General features: G+C 41.4%; 1 protein-coding gene across 1 annotated transcript; it reads left to right on the forward strand.

Annotated features, from left to right (window-relative positions):
- Window positions 1–5,448: 5,448 nt before the first annotated feature.
- Window positions 5,449–11,805, forward strand: LOC138593666 (cardiac-enriched FHL2-interacting protein). Its single transcript, XM_069664750.1, has 3 exons — window positions 5,449–6,825; window positions 7,888–8,483; window positions 10,170–11,805. Exons 1-3 carry the CDS (start codon window positions 5,449–5,451, stop codon window positions 11,803–11,805), a joined length of 3,609 nt encoding a protein of 1,202 aa, XP_069520851.1.
- The last annotated feature ends 12,622 nt before the right edge of the window (window positions 11,806–24,427 follow it).

Consider the following 24,427-nt stretch of genomic DNA (forward strand, 5'->3'; position numbering starts at 1 on the left):
TTTCCCTTCCATCCGCTTCATGAAAGCATTTACTTTTCTTGCTGTATCCATCTTTCCTAGAAAAGGAAGTGGTGTTTTTCACATTTGAGTTTTTATCCTGTTAGCTGGAAAGCCCCAACTTACAGGCAGCATTAACTGACTGGCACTGATGCTTACTGACACAGATTGTTTAATGCAGAAGGCTGATATCGTTAAAGTTGAGAGATTTGTGGGCCAGATGTTGCAACAACTCTCCAATAACACATCATAGGTGTAGGGTCCTGGCCGACATGGATCCAACCTGACGGGTTTGGATTTGGTGGGCATACCTTGAAGTGTGTTTGACAGTTGGTTTTCGACCATTTGACACCTTGACCTCCTGAAGCCATGATTATGTAACTGTTTTTGCTGTTTGTTAATGCTCTCCTCTGATTGGCCAGCTGTATCAACTCTGAAAGGTGTCAGTTATTGCAGTCCTGTCACCACTGCTCTAACACAAGGAAAATATCAGCTGACTGTGAGATAAGTTGAGTTATTTTGAAGCTGCTGAGTTATTTATGTCAATAAAATCAGCAAAATACAGACGGACCAAAACACAGTTACTGCAGTGTTATATTGTGTGCATTATTATTTATAATAAAACACCCGTATCATCTTTAAAAACAATGTCATTTCTGTTTTTAATTCATACAGTGATCTATTTCACTCTAACGCTTCACCACACACAGGGACTGAAAATACTGAGAGACTTTTAGAAACAACATTTGTGTGTAAATTACAATGTTTAACTGTCACTCGAGCTTTATATCTGCTACTGTATCTGCCTCAGCTGTCCCAGACTTACCATACCCGGATTTACTAGCATGTCAGTCCTGAAGGCCAGTTACCCCCCGACTGTCTGTCCCAATTCTTAACGGGCATGAAAGGGCATGAGCCAGGCCGCTTGCTCGCTCCCTGCGGTTTTCAGAGCCAACCGGAGCACATGTGGGTGTCAGTCATAAGGGCACAAACAAAGAATCCTGACCCTGGCGGACTGGAGTTCGTTCTTGGGTGTCTGTTGTCCAACTCACCTTTCTGTCTGCTCTCTCTCTCTCTTTCAGCCACTGGCAAAACACGTCCAAAATAGCCGCCTAATTTTGGGTGTACATGCAGAACAGCAGTATTTTCGAGTGAGTTTCGATCCTGATTCAAATACTGTCATCTTTTTTAACTTCACCCATCCACTCAGATTATATTGGGGATGGTTAAGCTTGGATAATTACAACAGGAATTACACAATAACTTCTGCTAACCAGGCTGCTATTTAGCTTTATATACAACATGTGTGTTGCTTGCGAGTGATCATTAATGGCCTTAGGTGTTGTGAGCTCGGTGTGGGCCTTTGATTGTATGTTTTCAGTGGTGCATTTTGAGCTGGAGGGAGTTTAGTTCTGCAATAATATGGCCCTATTTAATGCTACAAAGGCGTCATCTGGCATTATATTAGCTTTGAGAAATCGTAATGGGATCTCAACTGACGCTGTATCTGTAACTTCTCACAATGATGGAATGCAAAGTAAATCAGCTGCTTCTGTTCTCTCCTCTGATTCTGACTCAGACAGATACTAGATAAAGGCTGCGCAATGCTGTTTAACACATGGGCATGCTTTGCGCGGAGGGCCGGGGACGTGCCCTCCTTACTATTGGTGCAGGAGGAATCCATGAGAAAGCATTGGGGAGAGGAGTTCTCACCACTAATCGTATCCATCTACCTTTCTCTGCCATTCTTGCACAACTAGTTTGCTAGTTTTTTAGCTTGTATAAGACTCACTTGTGTGCGATGAGTGTTACAATGTTACAATTTCATTTGACAGACGCTTTTGTCCAAAGTGACGTGCATCTGAGGTCAATACAGTCATCATCATCATCATGAATATCCTAATAAACATCAACAACATCCTCAGTGTCATCAACAGCATCAATATCATTAAGGTCAGAGGTGTTCATAAAGAGCTGGGTCTTTAGCTCCTTCTTAAAGATGAAAGGGACTGAAAGGGCTTGGTAGCTCGTTCCACCACCAGGGGACTACAAAGGAGAAGAGTCTAGTTAGCGACTTAGCACCCTGTTGTGACTGGAGTACCAGGTGGCTTTCATTGGCAGAGCGTAGTGGGTGGGACGGAGCGTAGACCTGGATGAGGGCGTTCAGGATGTTGCTGTTTTGTAAGCAGGCAACAGGGTTTTGAAGTTGATGTGAGTGACGACTGGGTGTACAGGGAGACTATGCGCAGTAAGACAGGTATGTTAACAGGCTTATGACAGGCCTACAACGTCACAGGTACTGGATTTTCTTTTTTCTTCATAGTGTATGATTTATGTATTTCTGTCTGGTTGTGAAGAATATTTCAGCAAATGAATTGCAAATGCTAGTTTTAAACTTCAAACATAACTCCATTATGGCATTGATTCCCATTTTGTCATATAGACACACAGAGAAGAACTGTGTAGCTGGCACAAGCACTGAGTCTAATCTGCTATAAGAAGGTTGGAGGCAAACAGAGAAAGGTGAGTCAAAGACTTGAGGAGGGGGTTTGGTGTGAGAGGAGACGAAGGGGGCCGGCCCATGTGAGACTTTATTCTGGGCGAGTCGTGAGTGCAGACAGTAAAAGGAAAAGGCTCACAGACAGTATCTCCGCTCACAACAAGATATTCCCACACTGCTCAGCTAGTAAGCCCCTTACCACCGAAATGTAGGGACTGTTCCCTTTTAAAGATGAACCAACCACATTATTTGCAAATGCAATAATTATACACAAGTTCACAGTATCTGTCCAGTCAAGATCAATATTTTCAACCATTTTTGCTTACAATAGCATTCGTTAATGTCTAGAACTAGTCAACTGTGCAACGTGCACGGTTAGCATTCGAGTTATCAGCTGCAGTGTGGAAGGTGCAGTCGACAGACAGGCAGGCTGTTACCTTATGAATTACAACATGACTAAAATAGACAGGCTTAAATATGGTACCTTCATGGAGCACAGCCCTGTGGATGCTGGTGCAGTGGAGTTATACAGCTGTTGTTTAGGTAAGGGATGGTTCTACAGAATTTGTAATTAACTGTATTTTGTCTGTAATCTTACATCAACTGTAACAACAGTATATAGACTATGCATGTTGTTCTCTCATGACATATAAACCAAGTTTAGCCGCCACACTGTATTTATTTTCTTATTTCTTATACACTCACTTTCTCCATTTAGGGAATGCTCAGGGTCATCCTTCACATGTGACCTCATCCAATGACTTCCTCTGACTCACAACAGACAACAAGAAAAAAACAACCCCTCCATTCCAGCTTCATCTCACAGCAACAACAGCTGCATCGGTCCTAAAACTGGACTGCCCAGTCACACAACTTCAATTCCACACAACACAGCCTTGTAAACAGAGCTTGAACAACAAGAATCAGCCCGGCCCCGCCACAGTCATGTCAGTCATCAGACACCAGCCATCACCAATCTCCACCTCAGGGACAACTCATTTAGAGTTGTATGATGCAACAGGCTATATCAGAAATCTTGTTTCCCTGGGTGACAGGGGTAAAATGAGTCATACGCTAAATGTTAACCATTGTTGTTGGCAGCCAGGTACGTACAACCTGCCCTGTGTTGTTTTCACAAAGCCTGACTGATGCCTGTTCTTCATTGACATGAAGGCCCTGCCATCTTCTCAAAGGTGCCTAACAGTAACAGGTCCAGGAGGAGGCCTATCAGCCCTCCCTGCTTAGATACAAAAATAACCAATGACAGTGTCCATTTCATCCTACTGGCCTGCCTTGCCCTGCCACTCGACACCCACTGGTTATTCCAATGTGAGCTAGCTAGCTGCGCCCTGTGTTGCTGCTCAGTTTGGCCACACAGACTTGTGCATCTATTTTAGTATCTTCTAAGCTCGCTATCAGGACCCCGGCCACAGCAGTGCATTTGAACATGGAGCTGAGGGCTTGACTCACTTTGGTGAGTTTTCTTTGTTTCTTCTCGTTCTTTCAGAGATATGGTTGGTTTACAATGGATGGCAAGCAGTAATTACAATTTATTCTCAGCAGGTGGTTCTGGACTAAATTCTTGGATTCTACATTGAGGATTTGTGTTTGATACCCTTGTCTACATTGGACAGTTGCACTCAGCATGAAAGACTCACCACCAAGGTAAGAGCGCCCTGTGATTCTCTGCATGTTTATCAAGACTTGAAAATACTGACAACCAGTGGACAGAATATAAGAGTTTAAGTTTAAGGGCCAAACATTATCATCAAAAATCCCCAAGAGCTAAAGGGCCTCGGCATGTCTCCATTTTATCGCTTTAAAATCACTACAAATACTGTCATATTATTACTACACTAATACAGTATTTATGAATGATTGAGGAAATAAAAAAAATCTGTTTCACATGGCTGTGCCTCTATACAGTAAAGTTAACCGGGCTGCCTCATTCCTTAGGTATAAATACACAAGCAGATGCTGGGAAAGCACCGTGGTTGCTAACTGATCTTTGGTTATGAGAGCTGGAAGACTGTTGGCGACCAAAGTCTCCTGGAAAGCCAAAACATTCTCTGAATCAGAATAAATATACAGTAAAGTCACTTAGTTCTTGAAAATGCACCTGGCCACGAACGAAAAACGATTTCTCTACTGTTGTTAATTCACCGAACATTCTTCAAATCATCCTCGATTTTGGGATCAAACAAACAGTGCAGTTACAAATCAGAGCCATCATTAACTCATTGTTTCATTGAACGCCTGTGTTTATATTTTCTTTGGACAGTCATGGATTTGCATGTAGTTGAAGATTGAGCTTTATGTTGGAGGCTAAACTCCCAGGACAGGACATATAAATGGGTTAAAGAGCTATTCTCAGACCTCACCCAGATAGCTAAAGTAAGCTACAGTAGAGCAGCTGCTGCTGAGGACCAATGTGATGATTTACTTGCATTTCCTGAGCTTTATTGTGACCTGCTGTCACGGATATTGCCCAAGAGGCTTGCAGAAGAACGTCTATATGTTGACCCAGATCGTGCATTTAGTGTGACACAATGGCTGGATAGGGATCTTTTCTCTTGGCCACCAACAGCATGCGTAGTGTTCACAGCTTAGAGAACCATACAGTGCTTAAAATAGCCAAGCGCATGGTATAAGTGTTTTTCTGCTGCCTGCATAGTGACAGCATGGCCAAAGCTGGTGCATGTCATGTACATAAAGGTCATCAGTGCTGCTAAAGAGTTCAGCACCTTTTATAGTATTCATAGAAATCAAAAGACCCATGTGTACCCAAGTAGTTTGACGCTAATTTCACTGTCACTGTTTCTTTAGGAGGTTCCTCAATTCCCTAACGTCAACCTGAGCTGGAAGATACCCAAAGAATCCACAAAGCTAAAGCAGCCGTAGGAGGAGGCAAGGCAGGTGATGCACAAGACAGAAAGGAAACTGCCGACATCATGAGCTGTGTGGAAAAGCGGCACATGAGCCACCGGGTGGGAAGCATGCTCCACCATCGCTTCCCCAATGGCTTCACCGACCTGTTCATGGATGACACCGATCGCGAGGTCAGCACTCTTACTGATCGCGCCTTCCGGAGTCTCTGCGTCGGAGATGACGCAGTTTACAATGACGAGTTCTTGTACGGATACTCACCTTTCAGCTGCCACAAGCCTTTGGTGGGGGAGCCTCTTAAAAAGACTCATCACAAGGAATCAAAAAAGCAGGGACAAAACAAAACGGACAAAAATTATACCCAGCCATGGAACCAGCAGCAACAGAAGAATCTCTCCCACATGTCATCTTTCCTCAAAGCATTTAGTGCCGCGGAGGAAAGCTGCGATGGGATGTTAATCAAAAATGGAGGTATGACAGATATTAAGGGGGAATCGTGGGATAAGTCCGCACTTCGCAGCATCCAAAGAGAGCTTTCAGAGTTCTCCTCGGATTATCCCGCCAATCTCACTGATGGACATTACGAGAACTGTCATCGGCATCACTCTGGTGACGGTCCGACAAACAAAGCAGGCAAAGATGTTGCCCTACCCTCAGGGAAATCATCAAAGACTAAAAATGGGAAATCCACTGTCAAACTACGAAAGCTTAATATCAAAAACTTTTTCCTCCACAGTGAGTTAAGCCCTTTTCAAACATGGAGAGATTTTAACAGGTTCCCCTTTGGCCAGCAGGACACAGTTCTCCCCACAGATAGTATCCCTAAATGGTACGACTTGCCTTTTTACAAGGAGCTGACAGAGGCACACAGACAAGACACTCAGCATGCAGAGGAGGTGCAGCCGTGCCAAAAAGCAGCAGTTGAGCACCTTCCTTCCACTGCTCCTAAACCCATTCCTCCCCCTCCTCCACCAAAGGTCCTGCCAAAGCCTTCAGCTGCTCCGGCTGAAAAGAGGTGCTCATCGGACCAAGGGGATGGGAGTGCTGCCCCCTGGAGGCGCAACAGGTCAAGGGCTACAAGTGTGATCCCAGTCAATCAGTCGGGGATACCGCCTCCGGACAATTGTTTAAAATTTATGGATGAAAGTCTGTTTTTGGTCAAAAAGGAAGCCAGATCTGTGGAGGTGAAAGCAGTTGAGGAAGTCAGCTCTTTGGCATCTACTCCTTTTAGCATCTGCCAGCTGATGACTCCGCTCATTCCCTCCAGACAACCAACAGAAACATCAGAAATCCTCCAAGCCGTCCTCTCGCCCTCGGCGCTTGACCTTCCGCTTCGACCACACTCCGAGGCCAAACTCACTCCAGAACCTCCGATCAAGCGCGACAGCTACAAATCACTCGCCTCCAGCATCCTCTTCAACCTGAAAGACAACAGGAAAAGGGTAAAAAGCCGTTACAGCCCACCTAAATTCAAGACGCTAGAATTGCCTGAGGGTGGCACGCAATCTCCACAATCAGATTATATGAAAAATTCACAAGCTGGCTCTGAGGGAAATGCGTCCGGCTTAAGCACTCCTGCTATTTTGAAAGAAGGACTGACAGTGTGCAGCCCTGTGCTGGAATCAAACAGCAGCCCAGCTGTTGGCCTTACTATGCAAGAGACTGATAGGCCTCTTTCAGATGATTATTTGTTATCAAATCTACTGCAAACCAAAAGGGAGGCCGCGGGTAACAGTAGTCTTGGTGAAGAGTATCCAATGTCTCCCTTAATACACTCAAAAAAGAACAGGAGTCCCATGGCTAAAAAGCAAAACTACCCGTCTCTGAATTTGTACAAGAAAGCCAGCCCTGCTGACAGCGATATGACTTACCTTCAAGTCCCTCCTATACACATAGACCAACCAAATAAGACTATTCAGCTTTCACCACTTGCGCTTAATAAAGAACTCTCCCCAAAACCAATGCCAACCAACGCGGGGCTGTCACCAAACTCTTTAAATGTCAACAAAGATCGTTCACCCTTAATTTCGCCCAATGCACGTCAGAAAGAGGGGTTGTCACCAAATGTATCAGTTCGTAAAATACCAACAAGCGTACCAGATAAAGCAAAGCGACCTGTGAAAGACATAACAGAAGTAGAATTTGGCTTGCAGCCTGTTATTTCCAAGGAAAAAGATGCTAGTGTCCAACCCATAAGCACAAGGGATGTGATCAAAGCAGCAAGGGAAGCGATTAATGCAGCCAAGAATAGGGCTCTGCTGGCAGCTCAATCAGATATCATTGATAAGACCATTTCAGATAAAGAAGAAGTGAAGGAGACAGAAATGGACAAGAGGGCCTATTCAAAAGACATTTTTAACAGTAAGAGTTTTGCACCAGAAAACAACAATACTTTATCTGGTGATACACCGGCTGGCAAAAAAGGCAATGTAAAGAAAGAGCCCCCTCCTGTTCCAAAGAGAAACTTTGCTAAACCTGATATTCAGCTTTCTCTTGACAAACAGCAAAGAAATTCTGTTGACCAGCTCACTAATGGTGATTCAGAGAATACAAAACTAGAAAACGAGTTGGTTCGGAAACAGGCCAAACTTAAACACGTCTTCTCTGCCAGGCAGAACAATTATATTAAATACCAGAGATATACCGACACAGATGATGAACAAGGAGAGGAGTTTGAGGAAGGTGATCTGAAAGTGAATACGAGAATGGAGGCTGATGAGGAGACAGTGTCGCCCCAAGAAAGGAGAGATAGCGAGCATATCATTAATGATTTGCAAGCTTTGAAAGAGCTGGAGAGAGCAAGACTTGGTGATCGTAGTCATGATAACACCAAGAACAAATTAGGTGTTATTAGCATCGAAGAGGAGGCGAGAGCGAAGAATGATTTGATCTCAAGGGAGCTGAGGAATATTAAAAAGGGTATGATGTCTATGAGAGGAAACACAACGGCTAAGAGAGATCTATTTGCAAAGAAAGAGAAGGAGCAGATCAAGCCGGAGGCTTTCACAAAGATAGACAACAATGTCATAGTAAATAAAGCACTTATCAATGACAACTATGACAAAGCCAAAATGGCACTTGAAGAGATCATCTCAGAGAGGCAAAAGAGAAATTATTTTACAGAGCAAGATTCAAATCCAATATTTGATGAGAACGCTGTTGATGAAAGTCATGAGACAAGGCTACAGCAACGTAAAAAAGCTGTGAAAGATTCTGTTAAAGAGGCCAGAGAAAAACAAATCAGTTGCACTCATTCACTAAAAGAAACCGATTTAAAAGAGAGGTTAGGTGATCTGAGAGACCACAATCACATGAAACACATCCTTTCACAAACTGAGCCCAGACATGGAGAGACTTACAAATCGGATAAGATAGCTCCACCTGGCATGAATAATATTGGCAATGAGCCAAACTCGCAGCTAAAAACTAAAGGTAGACATGCTCATAATAAACTAACCAGTGACCCCAGTTTTAAATCAGAAGAAGCAGAGTTGAGAAATGTAGAAAGACAGTTATCTAAAGACAGCGAGGAAAATTTGATCAACCAAAATGGCGACAAAGGGGAAGATACTCCTCCTGTTCCTCCGAGGAGTAAAAAGGGAGGGAACAGAAGAGATGGAAGCGTCACTCATGAGACAGATAGACAGGTAGATTTAGAGGATATCTTTAAAAATGAAGGACAATATGAAAATGGTGCGGTAAATGAGACCAGTACAGGCTCAGGTAAACAAAAAGCAGATAGTAGCCTGGTCATAAAAGAAGCTGTGCCTAGTCAAACTGAAGCATCTTCAGATAAAGGGAGGTGGGATGTTGTAAATAATGCTAATTCAAAAGTGATAACTGTAACTGATGCTGTTGTATGCGAGCCGGTTGTGCCTGTAAAGTACCCCCAGTCTGAGAATGTATTGCGTTTATCACCAGAGTTAAGAGGAAATGAAAATAAGGCAAACAACTTGCAAGCAGATATGAGCTCAACAAGGGAAGCCACATTTGAAAGCAGAAATAGCAGGACACAGGAAATACACAAGGTAAAGCGTAAAGCTCCTTTAAAACCAGACCATTTAAATACAGCAGCTGATAATACAACGAACCATTTAGTGGAAGCAGATCCTGACAAAATAAATAGAACTAGTGAGGAAATAAATTTGGATGCCGAGGTTGTCAGTGAAACCCCCCAGAAAATACTGTCACCCTTACTACTGGTTAATGGCATTAGCATCAATCAGAGCCCACCTGATCATGCCAGCTTGTCCTCAAAATCTTCCTACTTCTCTGTGGAGAGTGCACTACACAGAAATACTGAAACAGAGTCAAATGTCTACCACTCTCTAGAGAACTTGATTGGAGAGTTGGAGGAAGTTGATATTCCGATGAAGAGTGCTTCACAAAACACAAAACCGGATTCTGACAGGACTGAAGCGGAATACTACTCTTTAAGTGATCATGAAAGCGAGCCAGAGTTTGTAAAACAACCAATACAATCTCCTAAAAAGGAGACAGAAGTGCTGACCAAGTACAGCAAAGAGGGAGAAAATATCACTGCAGATCAATGCACTCAAGATGACGATAATCAGACGCTTATGTCACCCTCAAACCTTTTCTCACCAACTTTGGGGATCCCTGCCTTGTTTAAGGTCAAAGACAACACTTTTAGTAATAAGTTAAAGAAGACTGTACAACCCTGGCCACCAAGAGGAAGTCTGAGTGGTTCAATGAGGGGAGAGGAGGAGTTACATCAAGTAAAGGAAAATCCAAAACTCCCTCCACCTGATGAACCTGCCACCAGGGGAATCACACCAATTCCAGATGAAATCTTCAAACCCAAAGAGATTTCACCAAACACTTCCCCTGCCATGTTGCTGTCTCCTTCAATTCTGCAAACTGGAAACAAACAGAAACCACAATTTGGAGAGTTCCTTACTGTACCACAGGAGGAAGACAGGTTTTCGGGTGTGAGTCCATCTTCTGAAGGCGTGGAGAGCATAACGACCAGCGCAGCTGACACGGCCGATGAGATGGGAATGAATGACGGACTGCTGGTAGAGCGTGACGTGTCAAAGGTCCCCAGCGAACGATCTGGTTCCACCTGCAGTGGTAATGAAAGCCAAACAGGGTTGCCCAAACCACCAGCCGTCTTGCCTAAATCTGAAAAGGCAGTTCTCAAAGCCATTAAGCTTGCAACAAGAAGGATGAAGAAGGAGGAGGCCCAGAAGTCCTCCCACAAGTCCTCTCAAGGCAGTGGCAAACATAGAGCGGATAGACACAGGAGTGACAAATCTGAGCACAAAAGCAGCAGCAGCAGTAGAAGTAGCAAGAGCAGCGAGAGAAAACACAGGGAGAAGACAGAAGAAGGTCAAAATCACAGTGAAATTCACCAAGGCAAAAACAGCAATGACTCCAGTGAGCTATCACTCAATGAAAGAAGAGGCCACAGCAGTGAAATAAACCATCAACAACTCAACCGCCAACAGTCCCGGAGACAGAGCCATGATTCGGTTGAAAGCAATAACCAGAATAATGAACCACGACCCAGTGTTGCAACAGAAAGGCAAGGCCGCAGTAACAACAGACATGTCCGAGAAAAAACGCAGCAAAGACACTACAGTAGTGATCGGGTCATCAGTAACGTACCTGTGTACAAAGCTTATGTTGGTGACAGACCCACGCCGGACAGGCCATTCCAAAGATCACAAAGCAGTGATCGGTGCTTAGGAGATAAAGTGGAGCGGAGGCTAAGCACCGATATGTCAGTCAATGAGAGGCTTGATCCAAGGTCCCAACGCATTGAGAAATCCATCATGGACGAGCTTCAGCAGAGAGGCCGAGCCAGAGACAAGACCAGCAGAGACAACCCATTTAGGAGGAGTCACAGTATTGATGCATACAGCACTGAAGTTCCTCACCCTTCAACCCTGTCCCGACAGTCAAGCCACACCAGCCACACGAGTCACACTAGCCAGCTTTCTCGCCAGTCTAGCATTGAGCACGCCATTGTTACGCAGTCCTTCCCAATGACCCAACGGAAGCTCCTACAGGATCCAGATTCGGGGCAGTACTTCTTCGTAGACATGCCTGTGCAAGTCAAGACGAAAACTTTCTTTGATCCCGAAACAGGCAGTTATGTTCAACTGCCAGTCCAGCCACCTGAGGGTGCTGTTCCTCAGGCATCCCCTTTGGAGGTTCTGACCCCACCTCTGGTTGTTTACCATGGATTTGTCCCAGTGCCTTTGTCTCCCATGGCTCAGAAGGCGACCATCCAAGCCCCTCACATGGCACCAGAGGAGTTTGATCAGAGGCACTTAGAAAGGTCAAGGCAAATGCACTGTAAAGAGAGACATCCATATTTAGAGCCTGTCTATGGTCAACATGACCTCATGTTAGGGGAGTTTCTAGGCACTGAAGAACTGGACTGCCCAAGCTAATAGGACATGAGGTGTAAAATACAAGAAATCCCCTGTCTTGTACTGCTGATTTGTATCACCAGATTATGGTGTTCAATGGATGATTTTGTGATCCGGTGATTTCTGTTTTTTTATTTCCTCACTAACCGTCTAGTCAGAGACTTCCTACTTTTGCCATACGGCTTTTAAGTTGGTAACATTTCATTATTAAATGTCTCCCTGTTAGAGTCCTGAATGCTGGTATTGCAAGTACAGAAGAAGCCATTGATTTTCTTATCATAAATACCAATTGGCCTGTTATGTACAGAAAAGGTAAATACACCATGAGTCCAATAGACCAAGAAATGCAATGTATATCTACACTTATGATAATTTTGTTTTGAAAAAGAGTTGAAGTGTTTCAGGGGAGATTTTTTCTCCACGGTTCCTGTTGCTTTACTTGCCTAAATTTACTTGAGAGGAAAGCTGTGTGGATTCTGTGATGAGTTCTGGATGGGTTTTGTTAAGAGTTATGCGTCTGACTAAAGTTTTACTGACAAGAGATAATGAAATGATGAATGAATGATAGTTGTTGAATGATGTTATTTAATTGTGGTTTAAGAAACATGTAAGATAAAGTGCAATTCTTGAGAGTTCAGAGACATGGACGACCCATGTACATAATGTATTTAAGTGTAAACAGATAGGGTAAGCTTGAATGTAAATGTGGAATATTTATTGTAAATGCTGAGAGTTTGATATATACAACGACAGAGGTATTGGGGTCTCTGTTACTATTCAGGTAATGGGTTTTAGTTTTATTACCTGCAAACTTTGTTGCCTTGAGATTTCTTTTTTAAACCAGACAGTTTGCAGTCAATTATCAATGGAGACACCTGAAATAAATAGAATTCAGTCTTTGATTTTTATGTTATTGATTTCAGTCATGTCATGTTGCATGCTAAAGTTAAACTTGCAGTAACACCTGTGTGTGTTTGATACAACACAAATTTAATTTATACTGTGTAAGAGCTTTAAATGGCATTTTTTGCAATTCATGTTTTCTAAAATGCAGAAGACAGGCGGAATTTATGGTATAAGTTTGTTGCATTGGAATTTTTCTAAACTAGAATATTGCAGGGCTGTTTGTGTATGTGATCCATTCCAATAAAAAAACAACTGTTGGTACAGACTCTTATTGTACTAGTAATTATTGTTTCTTAATAGTCTTAAAAGGTAATTGTTCATTCAGCCAATCAGAGTACTTGTTCTTTGAGCCAATCAGAGTATTTGTTCATTCAGCCAATCAGAGCACTTGTTCATTCAGCCAATCAAGGTACTTGTTCTTTGAGCCAATCAGAGAACTTGTTCATTGAGCCAATCAGAGTACTTTTTCATTGAGCCAATCAGAGTACTTGTTCATTCAGCCAATCAGAGAACTTGTTCATTGAGCCAATCAGAGTACTTTTTCATTGAGCCAATCAGAGTACTTGTTCATTCAGCCAATCAGAGTACTTGTTTATTGAGCCAATCAGGGGACTTGTTCATTGAGCCAATCAGAGTACTTGTTCATTCAGCCAATCAGGGTAATTGTCCATCGAGCCAATCAGGGTACTTGTCCATTGAGCCAATCAGGGTACTTGTTCATTGAGCCAGTCAGAGTACTTGTCCATTGAGCCAATCAGAGTACTTGTTTGTTCAGCCAATCAGAGTACTTGTCCATTGAGCCAATCAGATTACTTCTCCATTGAGCCAATCAGAGTACATGTTCATTCAGCCAATCAGGGTACTTGTTCATTGAGCCAATCAGAGTACTTGTTCATTCAGCCAATCAGGGTAATTGTCCATTGAGCCAATCAGGGTACTTGTTTGGTCAGCCAATCAGATAACTTGTTTATTGAGCCAATCAGAATACTTGTTCATTCAGCCACTCAGAGTACTTGTTTATACAGCCAATCAGAGTAGTTGTCCACTGAGCCAATCAGAGCACTTGTTCATTCAGCCAATCAGGGTACTTGTTCATTGAGCCAATCAGGGTACTTGTTCATTGAGCCAATCAGAGTACTTGTTCATTCAGCCAATCAGAGTACTTGTTTATTGAGCCAATCAGAGGACTTGTTCTTTGAGCCAATCAGGGTACTTGTTTGTTCAGCCAATCAGATTACTTGTTTATTGAGCCAATCAGAGTACATGTTCATTCAGCCAATCAGATTACTTGTTTATTGAGCCAATCAGATTACTTGTTTATTGAGCCAATCAGAGTACATGTTCATTCAGCCAATCAGGGTACTTGTTCATTGAGCCAATCAGGGTACTTGTTCATTGAGCCAATCAGAGTACTTGTTTATTGAGCCAATCAGGTTACTTGTTTATTGAGCCAATCAGGGTACTTGTTTGTTCAGCCAATCAGATAACTTGTTTATTGAGCCAATCAGAGTACATGTTCAATCAGCCAATCAGATTACTTGTTTATTGAGCCAATCAGAGCACTTGTTAATTCAGCCAATCAGAGTACTTGTTTGTTCAGCCAATCAGATTACTTGTCCATTGAGCCAATCAGGGTACTTGTTTGTTCAGCCAATCAGATAACTTGTTTATTGAGCCAATCAGAGTACATGTTAATTCAGCCAATCAGGTTACTTGTTTATTGAGCCAATCAGAGTTGTTGTCCATTGAGCCAATCAGAGCACTTGTTCATTCAGCCAATCAGGGTACTTGTTCATTGAGCCAATCAGAGTACTTGTTCATTCAGCCAATCAGAGTACTTGTCCATTGAGCCAATCAGAGCACTTGTTCATTCAGCCAATCAGGGTACTTGTTCATTGAGCCAATCAGATTACTTCTCCATTGAGCCAATCAGAGTACATGTTCATTCAGCCAATCAGGGTACTTGTTCATTGAGCCAATTAGAGTACTTGTTTGTTCAGCCAATCAGGGTACTTGTTCATTGAGCCAATCAGAGTACATGTTCATTCAGCCAATCAGGGTACTTGTTCATTGAGCCAATCAGGGTACTTGTTTGTTCAGCCAATCAGAGTACTTGTCCATTTAGCCAATCAGAGTCCTTGTCCATTGAGCCAATCAGAGCACTTGTTCATTCAGCCAATCAGGGTACTTGTTCATTGAGCCAATCAGATTACTTCTCCATTGAGCCAATCAGAGTACATGTTCATTCAGCCAATCAGGGTACTTGTTCATTGAGCCAATCAGAGTACTTGTTTGTTCAGCCAATCAGGGTACTTGTTCATTGAGCCAATCAGAGTACTTGGTTGTTCAGCCAATCAGAGTACTTGTCCATTGAGCCAATCAGGGTACTTGTTTGTTCAGCCAATCAGATTACTTGTTTATTGAGCCAATCAGAGTACATGTTCATTGAGCCAATCAGGGTACTTGTTTGTTCAGCCAATCAGATAACTTGTTTATTGAGCCAATCAGAGTACATGTTAATTCAGCCAATCAGGGTACTTGTTCATTGAGCCAATCAGATTACTTCTCCATTGAGCCAATCAGAGTACATGTTCATTCAGCCAATCAGGGTACTTGTTCATTGAGCCAATCAGAGTACTTGTTTGTTCAGCCAATCAGGGTACTTGTTCATTTAGCCAATCAGAGTACTTGTTTGTTCAGCCAATCAGAGTACTTGTCCATTGAGCCAATCAGGGTACTTGTTTGTTCAGCCAATCAGATTACTTGTTTATTGAGCCAATCAGAGTACATGTTCATTCAGCCAATCAGGGTACTTGTTCATTGAGCCAATCAGAGTACTTGTTTGTTCAGCCAATCAGAGTCCTTGTCCATTTAGCCAATCAGGGTACTTGTTTGTTCAGCCAATCAGGGTACTTGTTCATTGAGCCAATCAGAGTACTTGTTTGTTCAGCCAATCAGAGTACTTGTCCATTGAGCCAATCAGGGTACTTGTTTGTTCAGCCAATCAGATTACTTGTTTATTGAGCCAATCAGAGTACATGTTCATTCAGCCAATCAGATTACTTGTTTATTGAGCCAATCAGAGTACATGTTCATTCAGCCAATCAGGGCACTTGTTCATTGAGCCAATCAGGGTACTTGTTCATTGAGCCAATCAGAGTACTTGTTTATTGAGCCAATCAGGTTACTTGTTTATTGAGCCAATCAGGGTACTTGTTTGTTCAGCCAATCAGAGTACTTGTCCATTTAGCCAATCAGAGTACTTGTCCATTGAGCCAATCAGGGTACTTGTTTGTTCAGCCAATCAGATAACTTGTTTATTGAGCCAATCAGAGTACATGTTAATTCAGCCAATCAGATTACTTGTTTATTGAGCCAATCAGAGTTGTTGTCCATTGAGCCAATCAGAGCACTTGTTCATTCAGCCAATCAGAGTCCTTGTCCATTGAGCCAATCAGAGCACTTGTTCATTCAGCCAATCAGGGTACTTGTTCATTGAGCCAATCAGATTACTTCTCCATTGAGCCAATCAGAGTACATGTTCATTCAGCCAATCAGGTTACTTGTTTATTGAGCCAATCAGAGTACTTGTTTGTTCAGCCAATCAGAGTACTTGTCCATTGAGCCAATCAGAGTACTTGTTCATTGAGCCAATCAGAGCACTTGTTCATTCAGCCAATCAGATTACTTGTCCATTGAGCCAATCAGGTTACTTGTTTATTGAGCCAATCAGGGTACTTCTTTAATGAGCCGATCAGATTACTTGTTTATTGAGCCAATCAGGGTACTTGTTTGTTCAGCCAATCAGATAACTTGTTTATTGAGCCAATCAGAGTACATGTTAATTCAGCCAATCAGATTACTTGTTTATTGAGCCAATCAGAGTACTTGTCCATTGAGCCAATCAGAGCACTTGTTCATTCAGCCAATCAGGGTACTTGTTCATTGAGCCAATCAGGGTATTTGATTGTTCAGCCAATCAGATAACTTGTTTATTGAGCCAATCAGAGTACATGTTAATTCAGCCAATCAGATTACTTGTTTATTGAGCCAATCAGAGTTGTTGTTCATTGAGCCAATCAGGTTACTTGTTCTTTGAGCCAATCAGGGTACTTCTTTAATGAGCCAATCAGATTACTTGTTTATTGAGCCAATCAGAGTTGTTGTCCATTGAGCCAATCAGGTTACTTGTTTATTGAGCCAATCAGGGTACTTCTTTAATGAGCCAATCAGAGTACTTGTCCATTGAGCCAATCAGGGTACTTGTTTGTTCGGCCAATCAGATTACTTGTTTATTGAGCCAATCAGAGTACATGTTCATTCAGCCAATCAGATTACTTGTTTATTGAGCCAATCAGAGTACATGTTCATTCAGCCAATCAGGGTACTTGTTCATTGAGCCAATCAGGGTACTTCTCCATTGAGCCAATCAGAGTACTTGTTTAATGAGCCAATCAGGTTACTTGTTTATTGAGCCAATCAGAGTACTTGTTTGTTCAGCCAATCAGAGTACTTGTCCATTGAGCCAATCAGAGTACTTGTTCATTGAGCCAATCAGAGCACTTGTTCATTCAGCCAATCAGAGTACTTGTTTGTTCAGCCAATCAGATTACTTGTCCATTGAGCCAATCAGGGTATTTGTTTGTTCAGCCAATCAGAGTACTTGTCCATTGAGCCAATCAGGGTACTTGTTTGTTCAGCCAATCAGGGTACTTGTTCATTGAGCCAATCAGAGTACTTGTTTGTTCAGCCAATCAGAGTACTTGTCCATTGAGCCAATCAGGGTACTTGTTTGTTCAGCCAATCAGAGTACTTGTCCATTGAGCCAATCAGAGTACTTGTTCATTGAGCCAATCAGAGTACATGTTCATTCAGCCAATCAGGGCACTTGTTCATTGAGCCAATCAGGGTACTTGTTCATTGAGCCAATCAGAGTACTTGTTTATTGAGCCAATCAGGTTACTTGTTTATTGAGCCAATCAGGGTACTTGTTTGTTCATCCAATCAGAGTACTTGTCCATTGAGCCAATCAGATTACTTCTCCATTGAGCCAATCAGAGTACTTGTCCATTGAGCCAATCAGGGTACTTGTTTGTTCAGCCAATCAGATTACTTGTTTATTGAGCCAATCAGAGTACATGTTCATTCAGCCAATCAGGGTACTTGTTCATTGAGCCAATCAGAGTACTTGTTTGTTCAGCCAATCAGAGTCCTTGTCCATTTAGCCAATCAGGGTACTTGTTTGTTCAGCCAATCAGGGTACTTGTTCATTGAGCCAATCAGAGTACTTGTTTGTTCAGCCAATCAGAGTACTTGTCCATTGAGCCAATCAGGGTACTTGTTTGTTCAGCCAATCAGATTACTTGTTTATTGAGCCAATCAGAGTACATGTTCATTCAGCCAATCAGATTACTTGTTTATTGAGCCAATCAGAGTACATGTTCATTCAGCCAATCAGGGCACTTGTTCATTGAGCCAATCAGGGTACTTGTTCATTGAGCCAATCAGAGTACTTGTTTATTGAGCCAATCAGGTTACTTGTTTATTGAGCCAATCAGGGTACTTGTTTGTTCAGCCAATCAGAGTACTTGTCCATTTAGCCAATCAGAGTACTTGTCCATTGAGCCAATCAGGGTACTTGTTTGTTCAGCCAATCAGATAACTTGTTTATTGAGCCAATCAGAGTACATGTTAATTCAGCCAATCAGATTACTTGTTTATTGAGCCAATCAGAGTTGTTGTCCATTGAGCCAATCAGAGCACTTGTTCATTCAGCCAATCAGAGTCCTTGTCCATTGAGCCAATCAGAGCACTTGTTCATTCAGCCAATCAGGGTACTTGTTCATTGAGCCAATCAGATTACTTCTCCATTGAGCCAATCAGAGTACATGTTCATTCAGCCAATCAGGTTACTTGTTTATTGAGCCAATCAGAGTACTTGTTTGTTCAGCCAATCAGAGTACTTGTCCATTGAGCCAATCAGAGTACTTGTTCATTGAGCCAATCAGAGCACTTGTTCATTCAGCCAATCAGATTACTTGTTTGTTCAGCCAATCAGATTACTTGTCCATTGAGCCAATCAGGTTACTTGTTTATTGAGCCAATCAGGGTACTTCTTTAATGAGCCGATCAGATTACTTGTCTATTGAGCCAATCAGGGTACTTGTTTGTTCAGCCAATCAGAGTACTTGTCCATTGAGCCAATCAGAGTACTTGTTCATTGAGCCAATCAGAGCACTTGTTCATTCAGCCAATCAGAGTACTTGTTTGTTCAGCCAATCAGATTACTTGTCCATTGAGCCAATCAGGGTATTTGTTTGTTCAGCCAATCAGAGTACTTGTCCATTGAGCCAATCAGGGTACTTGTTTGTTCAGCCAATCAGGGTACTTGTTCATTGAGCCAATCAGGGTACTTGTTCATTGAGCCAATCAGAGTACTTGTCCATTGAGCCAATCAGGGTACTTGTTTGTTCAGCCAATCAGATTACTTGTTTATTGAGCCAATCAGAGTACATGTTCATTCAGCCAATCAGGGCACTTGTTCATTGAGCCAATCAGGGTACTTGTTCATTGAGCCAATCAGAGTACTTGTTTATTGAGCCAATCAGGTTACTTGTTTATTGAGCCAATCAGGGTACTTGTTTGTTCATCCAATCAGAGTACTTGTCCATTGAGCCAATCAGATTACTTCTCCATTGAGCCAATCAGAGTACTTGTTTAATGAGCCAATCAGGTTACTTGTTTATTGAGCCAATCAGAGTACTTGTTTGTTCAGCCAATCAGAGTACTTGTCCATTGAGCCAATCAGAGTACTTGTTCATTGAGCCAATCAGAGCACTTGTTCATTGAGCCAATCAGAGTACTTGTTTGTTCAGCCAATCAGATTACTTGTCCATTGAGCCAATCAGGGTATTTGATTGTTCAGCCAATCAGATAACTTGTTTATTGAGCCAATCAGAGTACATGTTAATTCAGCCAATCAGATTACTTGTTTATTGAGCCAATCAGAGTTGTTGTCCATTGAGCCAATCAGGTTACTTGTTTATTGAGCCAATCAGGGTACTTCTTTATTGAGCCAATCAGATTACTTGTTTATTGAGCCAATCAGGGTACTTGTTTGTTCAGCCAATCAGATAACTTGTTTATTGAACCAATCAGAGTACATGTTAATTCAGCCAATCAGATTACTTGTTTATTGAGCCAATCAGAGTACTTGTCCATTGAGCCAATCAGAGCACTTGTTCATTCAGCCAATCAGGGTACTTGTTCATTCAGCCAATCAGAGTACTTGTTTAATGAGCCAATCAGGGTACTTGTTTATTGAGCCAATCAGAGTACTTGTTTGTTCAGCCAATCAGATTACTTGTCCATTGAGCCATTCAGGGTACTTGTTTGTTCAGCCAATCAGATAACTTGTTTATTGAGCCAATCAGAGTACATGTTAATTCAGCCAATCAGATTACTTGTTTATTGAGCCAATCAGAGTTGTTGTCCATTGAGCCAATCAGAGCACTTGTTCATTCAGCCAATCAGGGTACTTGTTCATTGAGCCAATCAGGGTACTTGTTCATTGAGCCAATCAGAGTACTTGTTCATTCAGCCAATCAGATTACTTCTCCATTGAGCCAATCAGAGTACTTGTTTAATGAGCCAATCAGGTTACTTGTTTATTGAGCCAATCAGGGTACTTCTTTAATGAGCCAATCAGATTACTTGTTTATTGAGCCAATCAGGGTACTTGTTTGTTCAGCCAATCAGATAACTTGTTTATTGAGCCAATCAGAGTACATGTTAATTCAGCCAATCAGATTACTTGTTTATTGAGCCAATCAGAGTACTTGTCCATTGAGCCAATCAGAGCACTTGTTCATTCAGCCAATCAGGGTACTTGTTCATTCAGCCAATCAGGTTACTTGTTCATTGAGCCAATCAGAGAACTTGTTTGTTCAGCCAATCAGAGTACTTGTCCATTGAGCCAATCAGAGCACTTGTTCATTCAGCCAATCAGGGTACTTGTTCATTGAGCCAATCAGAGTACTTGTTTATTGTGCCAATCAGGGTACTTGTTTATTGAGCCAATCAGGGTACTTGTTTGTTCAGCCAATCAGAGTACTTGTCCGTTGAGCCAATCAGATTACTTCTCCATTGAGCCAATCAGAGTACATGTTCATTCAGCCAATCAGGGTACTTGTTCATTGAGCCAATCAGAGTACTTGTTTGTTCAGCCAATCAGGGTACTTGTTCATTGAGCCAATCAGAGTACTTGTTTGTTCAGCCAATCAGAGTACTTGTTCATTGAGCCAATCAGAGTACTTGTTAATTCAGCCAATAAGGGTACTTGTTCATTGAGCCAATCAGGGGACTTGTTCTTTGAGCCAATCAGAGAACTTGTTTGTTCAGCCAATCACAGTACTTGTTCATTGAGCCAATCAGGGTACTTGTTCATCGAGCCAATCAGAGTATTTGTTTATTGAGCCAATCAGGGTACTTGTTCATTGAGCCAATCAGGGTACTTGTTTGTTCAGCCAATCAGAGTACTTGTCCATTGAACCAATCAGGGGACTTGTTTGTTCAGCCAATCAGATTACTTCTTACTTGTTGGGGGGGGGTGAAAAAACCATGAATTTTTCCATAAATATATGAATGGAAAATAGAAAAAGTAATAACGTCCAATAAAATGAGGTGTGTCTTATTTGTCAAGGTGAGTATTAATATCTGACCTTGATTTGAGAACAATAGGTCACATGACACGGAAGCTATTAATAAAAAATAAAATATAGATAGATATATATATATATTCGATAACAGTAATCGAATATTATATAATAGAATCTAATATTATATATTAGATCACTGTTGATATAATTACCTTTAAATTGTAATCAAATAACTTGTAATATAAGTACTCCTGCAAAAGTAATCAGATTACTTGTAACCACATTACCTCTATCCTTCAATTACACGCACTTAAGCCACTTAAAAAAAGTCAGACAAATTAAAAATTAAAAAGCATTCAACGTGTACACTGTAGTTTTGAACATTGTCACACTTTAGTTTGATGCCAGATAGTCCTTTCCTTTGGGACTATGTTTGTACCTGTGCAGTGGTTTCAGTTGCACATTAGCTTCTAGCAGCATCCTTGACTGTTTAACAGAAGTTTAACTCTAATTGTAACGTCCGCTATTTCATCATATATTTGGAAAAGCTAATATTTACATCTATCTTTTAAACAGAAGCTTAAAGTGCCTTTGTGGCGACAGATGCAGCTATGTTTGCTTGTCTTTGTTTAACTTTGTAGTCTTTGTTTAACTGTGTCTATATTTGTGTCTTTATGTGCATTTGTTCTTGGGATGGGTGGGCCAGCTGGAGTCATATTCCCTGTATGTGGAATATACTTGGCAGCAAAGTTGAATATGACTTAGAATTGGCTAATTGAGACAAAAACGTGTTTGATGCTGTTGGAAATAAATGACAATATTGTGGTTAACGTCAGCGTCCCACTGAAGTTCCTGTTGGTGGACTCTGGCTTGACATAATTGTGCTAAGTTTGCAACTCACATGTGATGCCATTACTCACCATTCCTATTAGCTGATTTACTGTCAACAAGACTATTTAGCACACAGGCAATGCTTGTGTACAAATCCTGAGCTGGGTGTATTTCTGTTGGAACAGTTTGTCACGTGTGCACAGGTAAAGATTTAAAAATGCAGACGTCCTTAATGTCTCCAGCATGTGAGGTGTTTCGGGTCAACATCTAATTGCTCTCCTCGCGTTGAATCATCGGTTATGTGGACTGACTCCCAGCTGCAGAAAAGGATCCCTGTGCTATTCCAAATCACATTTAGTGTTAACGTGACTTTTAGGGGACATTTGCTCTGGCAACAACACAATTTCCACTGAGTTGGGAAACAAAACATCTTCCTACAAATCACATGACAAAGTCCTGCTGATTTAAGTGATTTTCAATGTTGGAAAACTACAATTAATGTAATTGCAGGAAACTGGCAGAAGTGACGACAATTAAACTTTTTGTAATTAGTCGAGAAGAGCAACGGGCTGCCAGTACAGTTTAAATTCTCGTGATACAAAGAATAAACTGCAAAAATCACATTCAAATGGAGTAAACAATGGACAATTTAGATGTTAAATTATTTTGCTAGAAGCGAAATTGGGAGATAGTAATAAAGTAAAGACTGCACATGTCACACAAGCACACAAGGCAGCTATATTAGCAGAAAACAATTACTTGCAAACATTTTTAATTGGTTTATTAAAAATATGGTATAAATAAATATGACAGTTATGTTACATAGCAGATTAAATCTTTCAGATGAGACTGGAATACACTGGATAGACACTTCTCTTCAGTACAAAATTATTTTATAACATAAGTTTACAGTAGTTTTCTGTGACAGCATTTTCTCTTTTCTCACAACTTGTCAGAACAGGAAGTCAGAACAGTACCTTTGATTTACAGTAGCTACGCTATTACAGTGTCAAACAACCGAGGCCTGAAGTCAGGAATCTGACTACGCAAGTTAAACAGGCCTATCAGTGTTAAATACTTATAATAAACACCAGCACTCATTTCAGTCAAAGTAAGACGAAACCCTCCAGCTAGAGACTGACATCTTGTCCTGTATACAGATATCTATTGCCTCACAAAGGAACGTCATTCCCAGTCCCAGACTTAATGAGATCTTTTTAAGGGTTATACCCCTTTCCCATTGAAATTAGTATGTTGACGCGGGTTTATCAGACGCAGGAAGACCTGCTAATAAATGCTGATTGTCTGTTGTCCTATTGTGTGAACTATACTCCTGTCAGTCTCTTTAATGCTGTCCGACGTTACAAACGTGCCGGAGACAGGGTTAGTGAACAGACTAGTGTCTAGTGTCTTAAAATAGTCTTTCCCTGTCAACATTGCACGCGTTTTTCCTTCCAGGATTTTAATGTAAATGCAAGCAAGAGCAGTGCAACATGTTCCATATGCAAGAGAACTATCTTCCATCTGTCCAACCCAGAAAAGTAAGTTAGATGCTAAAGTTACTTGGACTGTAGATAACGTTACCGTTAGCTAACAGTTACGTTAGCTAACAGTTACGTTAGCCCCTAAAGTGAGGTTTTTTTTTATAGATAAGGTAACGTTACTGTTAGAATGCTACCTGGATCATTTTTGGGCGCAAGTGCACAAAAAAAATCTGTATACTTGGATGATGTGTGATGTTAATTTAACCAAAGGTTAATGTACACTGAAGTTACTGTCACACAGTAAATTTAGTCATGAAGTTAGTGGTTAAATAAACTTTTCATTTATAAAGACTTTGATCTGTGATTTTTTGTGTGTGTATGAAATGGTAAAGTCACTGTACACCATGGCCAAGAACCTCGTAGCAACCCTGAGATCACAAGCCTAAATTAATTCCTAACTAATTATAAGTTCTCCCTGTTTTATCAAAATCGGGTGGCATCCAACAGTGAATTGAAGGTGAACCCAAAGTTATTTAATAACAAAACTAATCGTTTGTCGGACCCGAAGATGAGCGCAGTCACTCTCCATCAGCTTTTACACCAATTTCTGTGATTATGATGCATAACTTTGAGTTGTGAATTATTGTGACATATTTTGATATTAATTAGTTATTAATTATATATCATTTTAATCGCTACATTATCTAAATATTAAAGGGGCTCCATTGTATGAAAAGTAGCAGTGACTCTTCATTGAATCAGATG

This window comes from Semicossyphus pulcher, unplaced genomic scaffold (assembly GCF_022749685.1).
Source record: "Semicossyphus pulcher isolate SPU_LCO1_2020_fin unplaced genomic scaffold, fSemPul1.0.p SCAF_16, whole genome shotgun sequence".
In the NCBI taxonomy this organism is placed as follows: domain Eukaryota; kingdom Metazoa; phylum Chordata; class Actinopteri; order Labriformes; family Labridae; genus Semicossyphus; species Semicossyphus pulcher.

What these genes read in the sequence shown, in the direction of transcription:
- LOC138593666 (XM_069664750.1), top strand. Translation starts at nt 5,449, where the DNA reads ATGAGCTGTGTGGAAAAGCGGCACATGAGCCACCGGGTGGGAAGCATG. An exon ending in TGAAAGACAACAGGAAAAGG is followed by an intron (nt 6,826 to 7,887) that starts GTAAAAAGCCGT and finishes CTTGACAAACAG; the next exon opens with CAAAGAAATTCTGTTGACCA. An exon ending in GAAGAGATCATCTCAGAGAG is followed by an intron (nt 8,484 to 10,169) that starts GCAAAAGAGAAA and finishes ACCTGCCACCAG; the next exon opens with GGGAATCACACCAATTCCAG.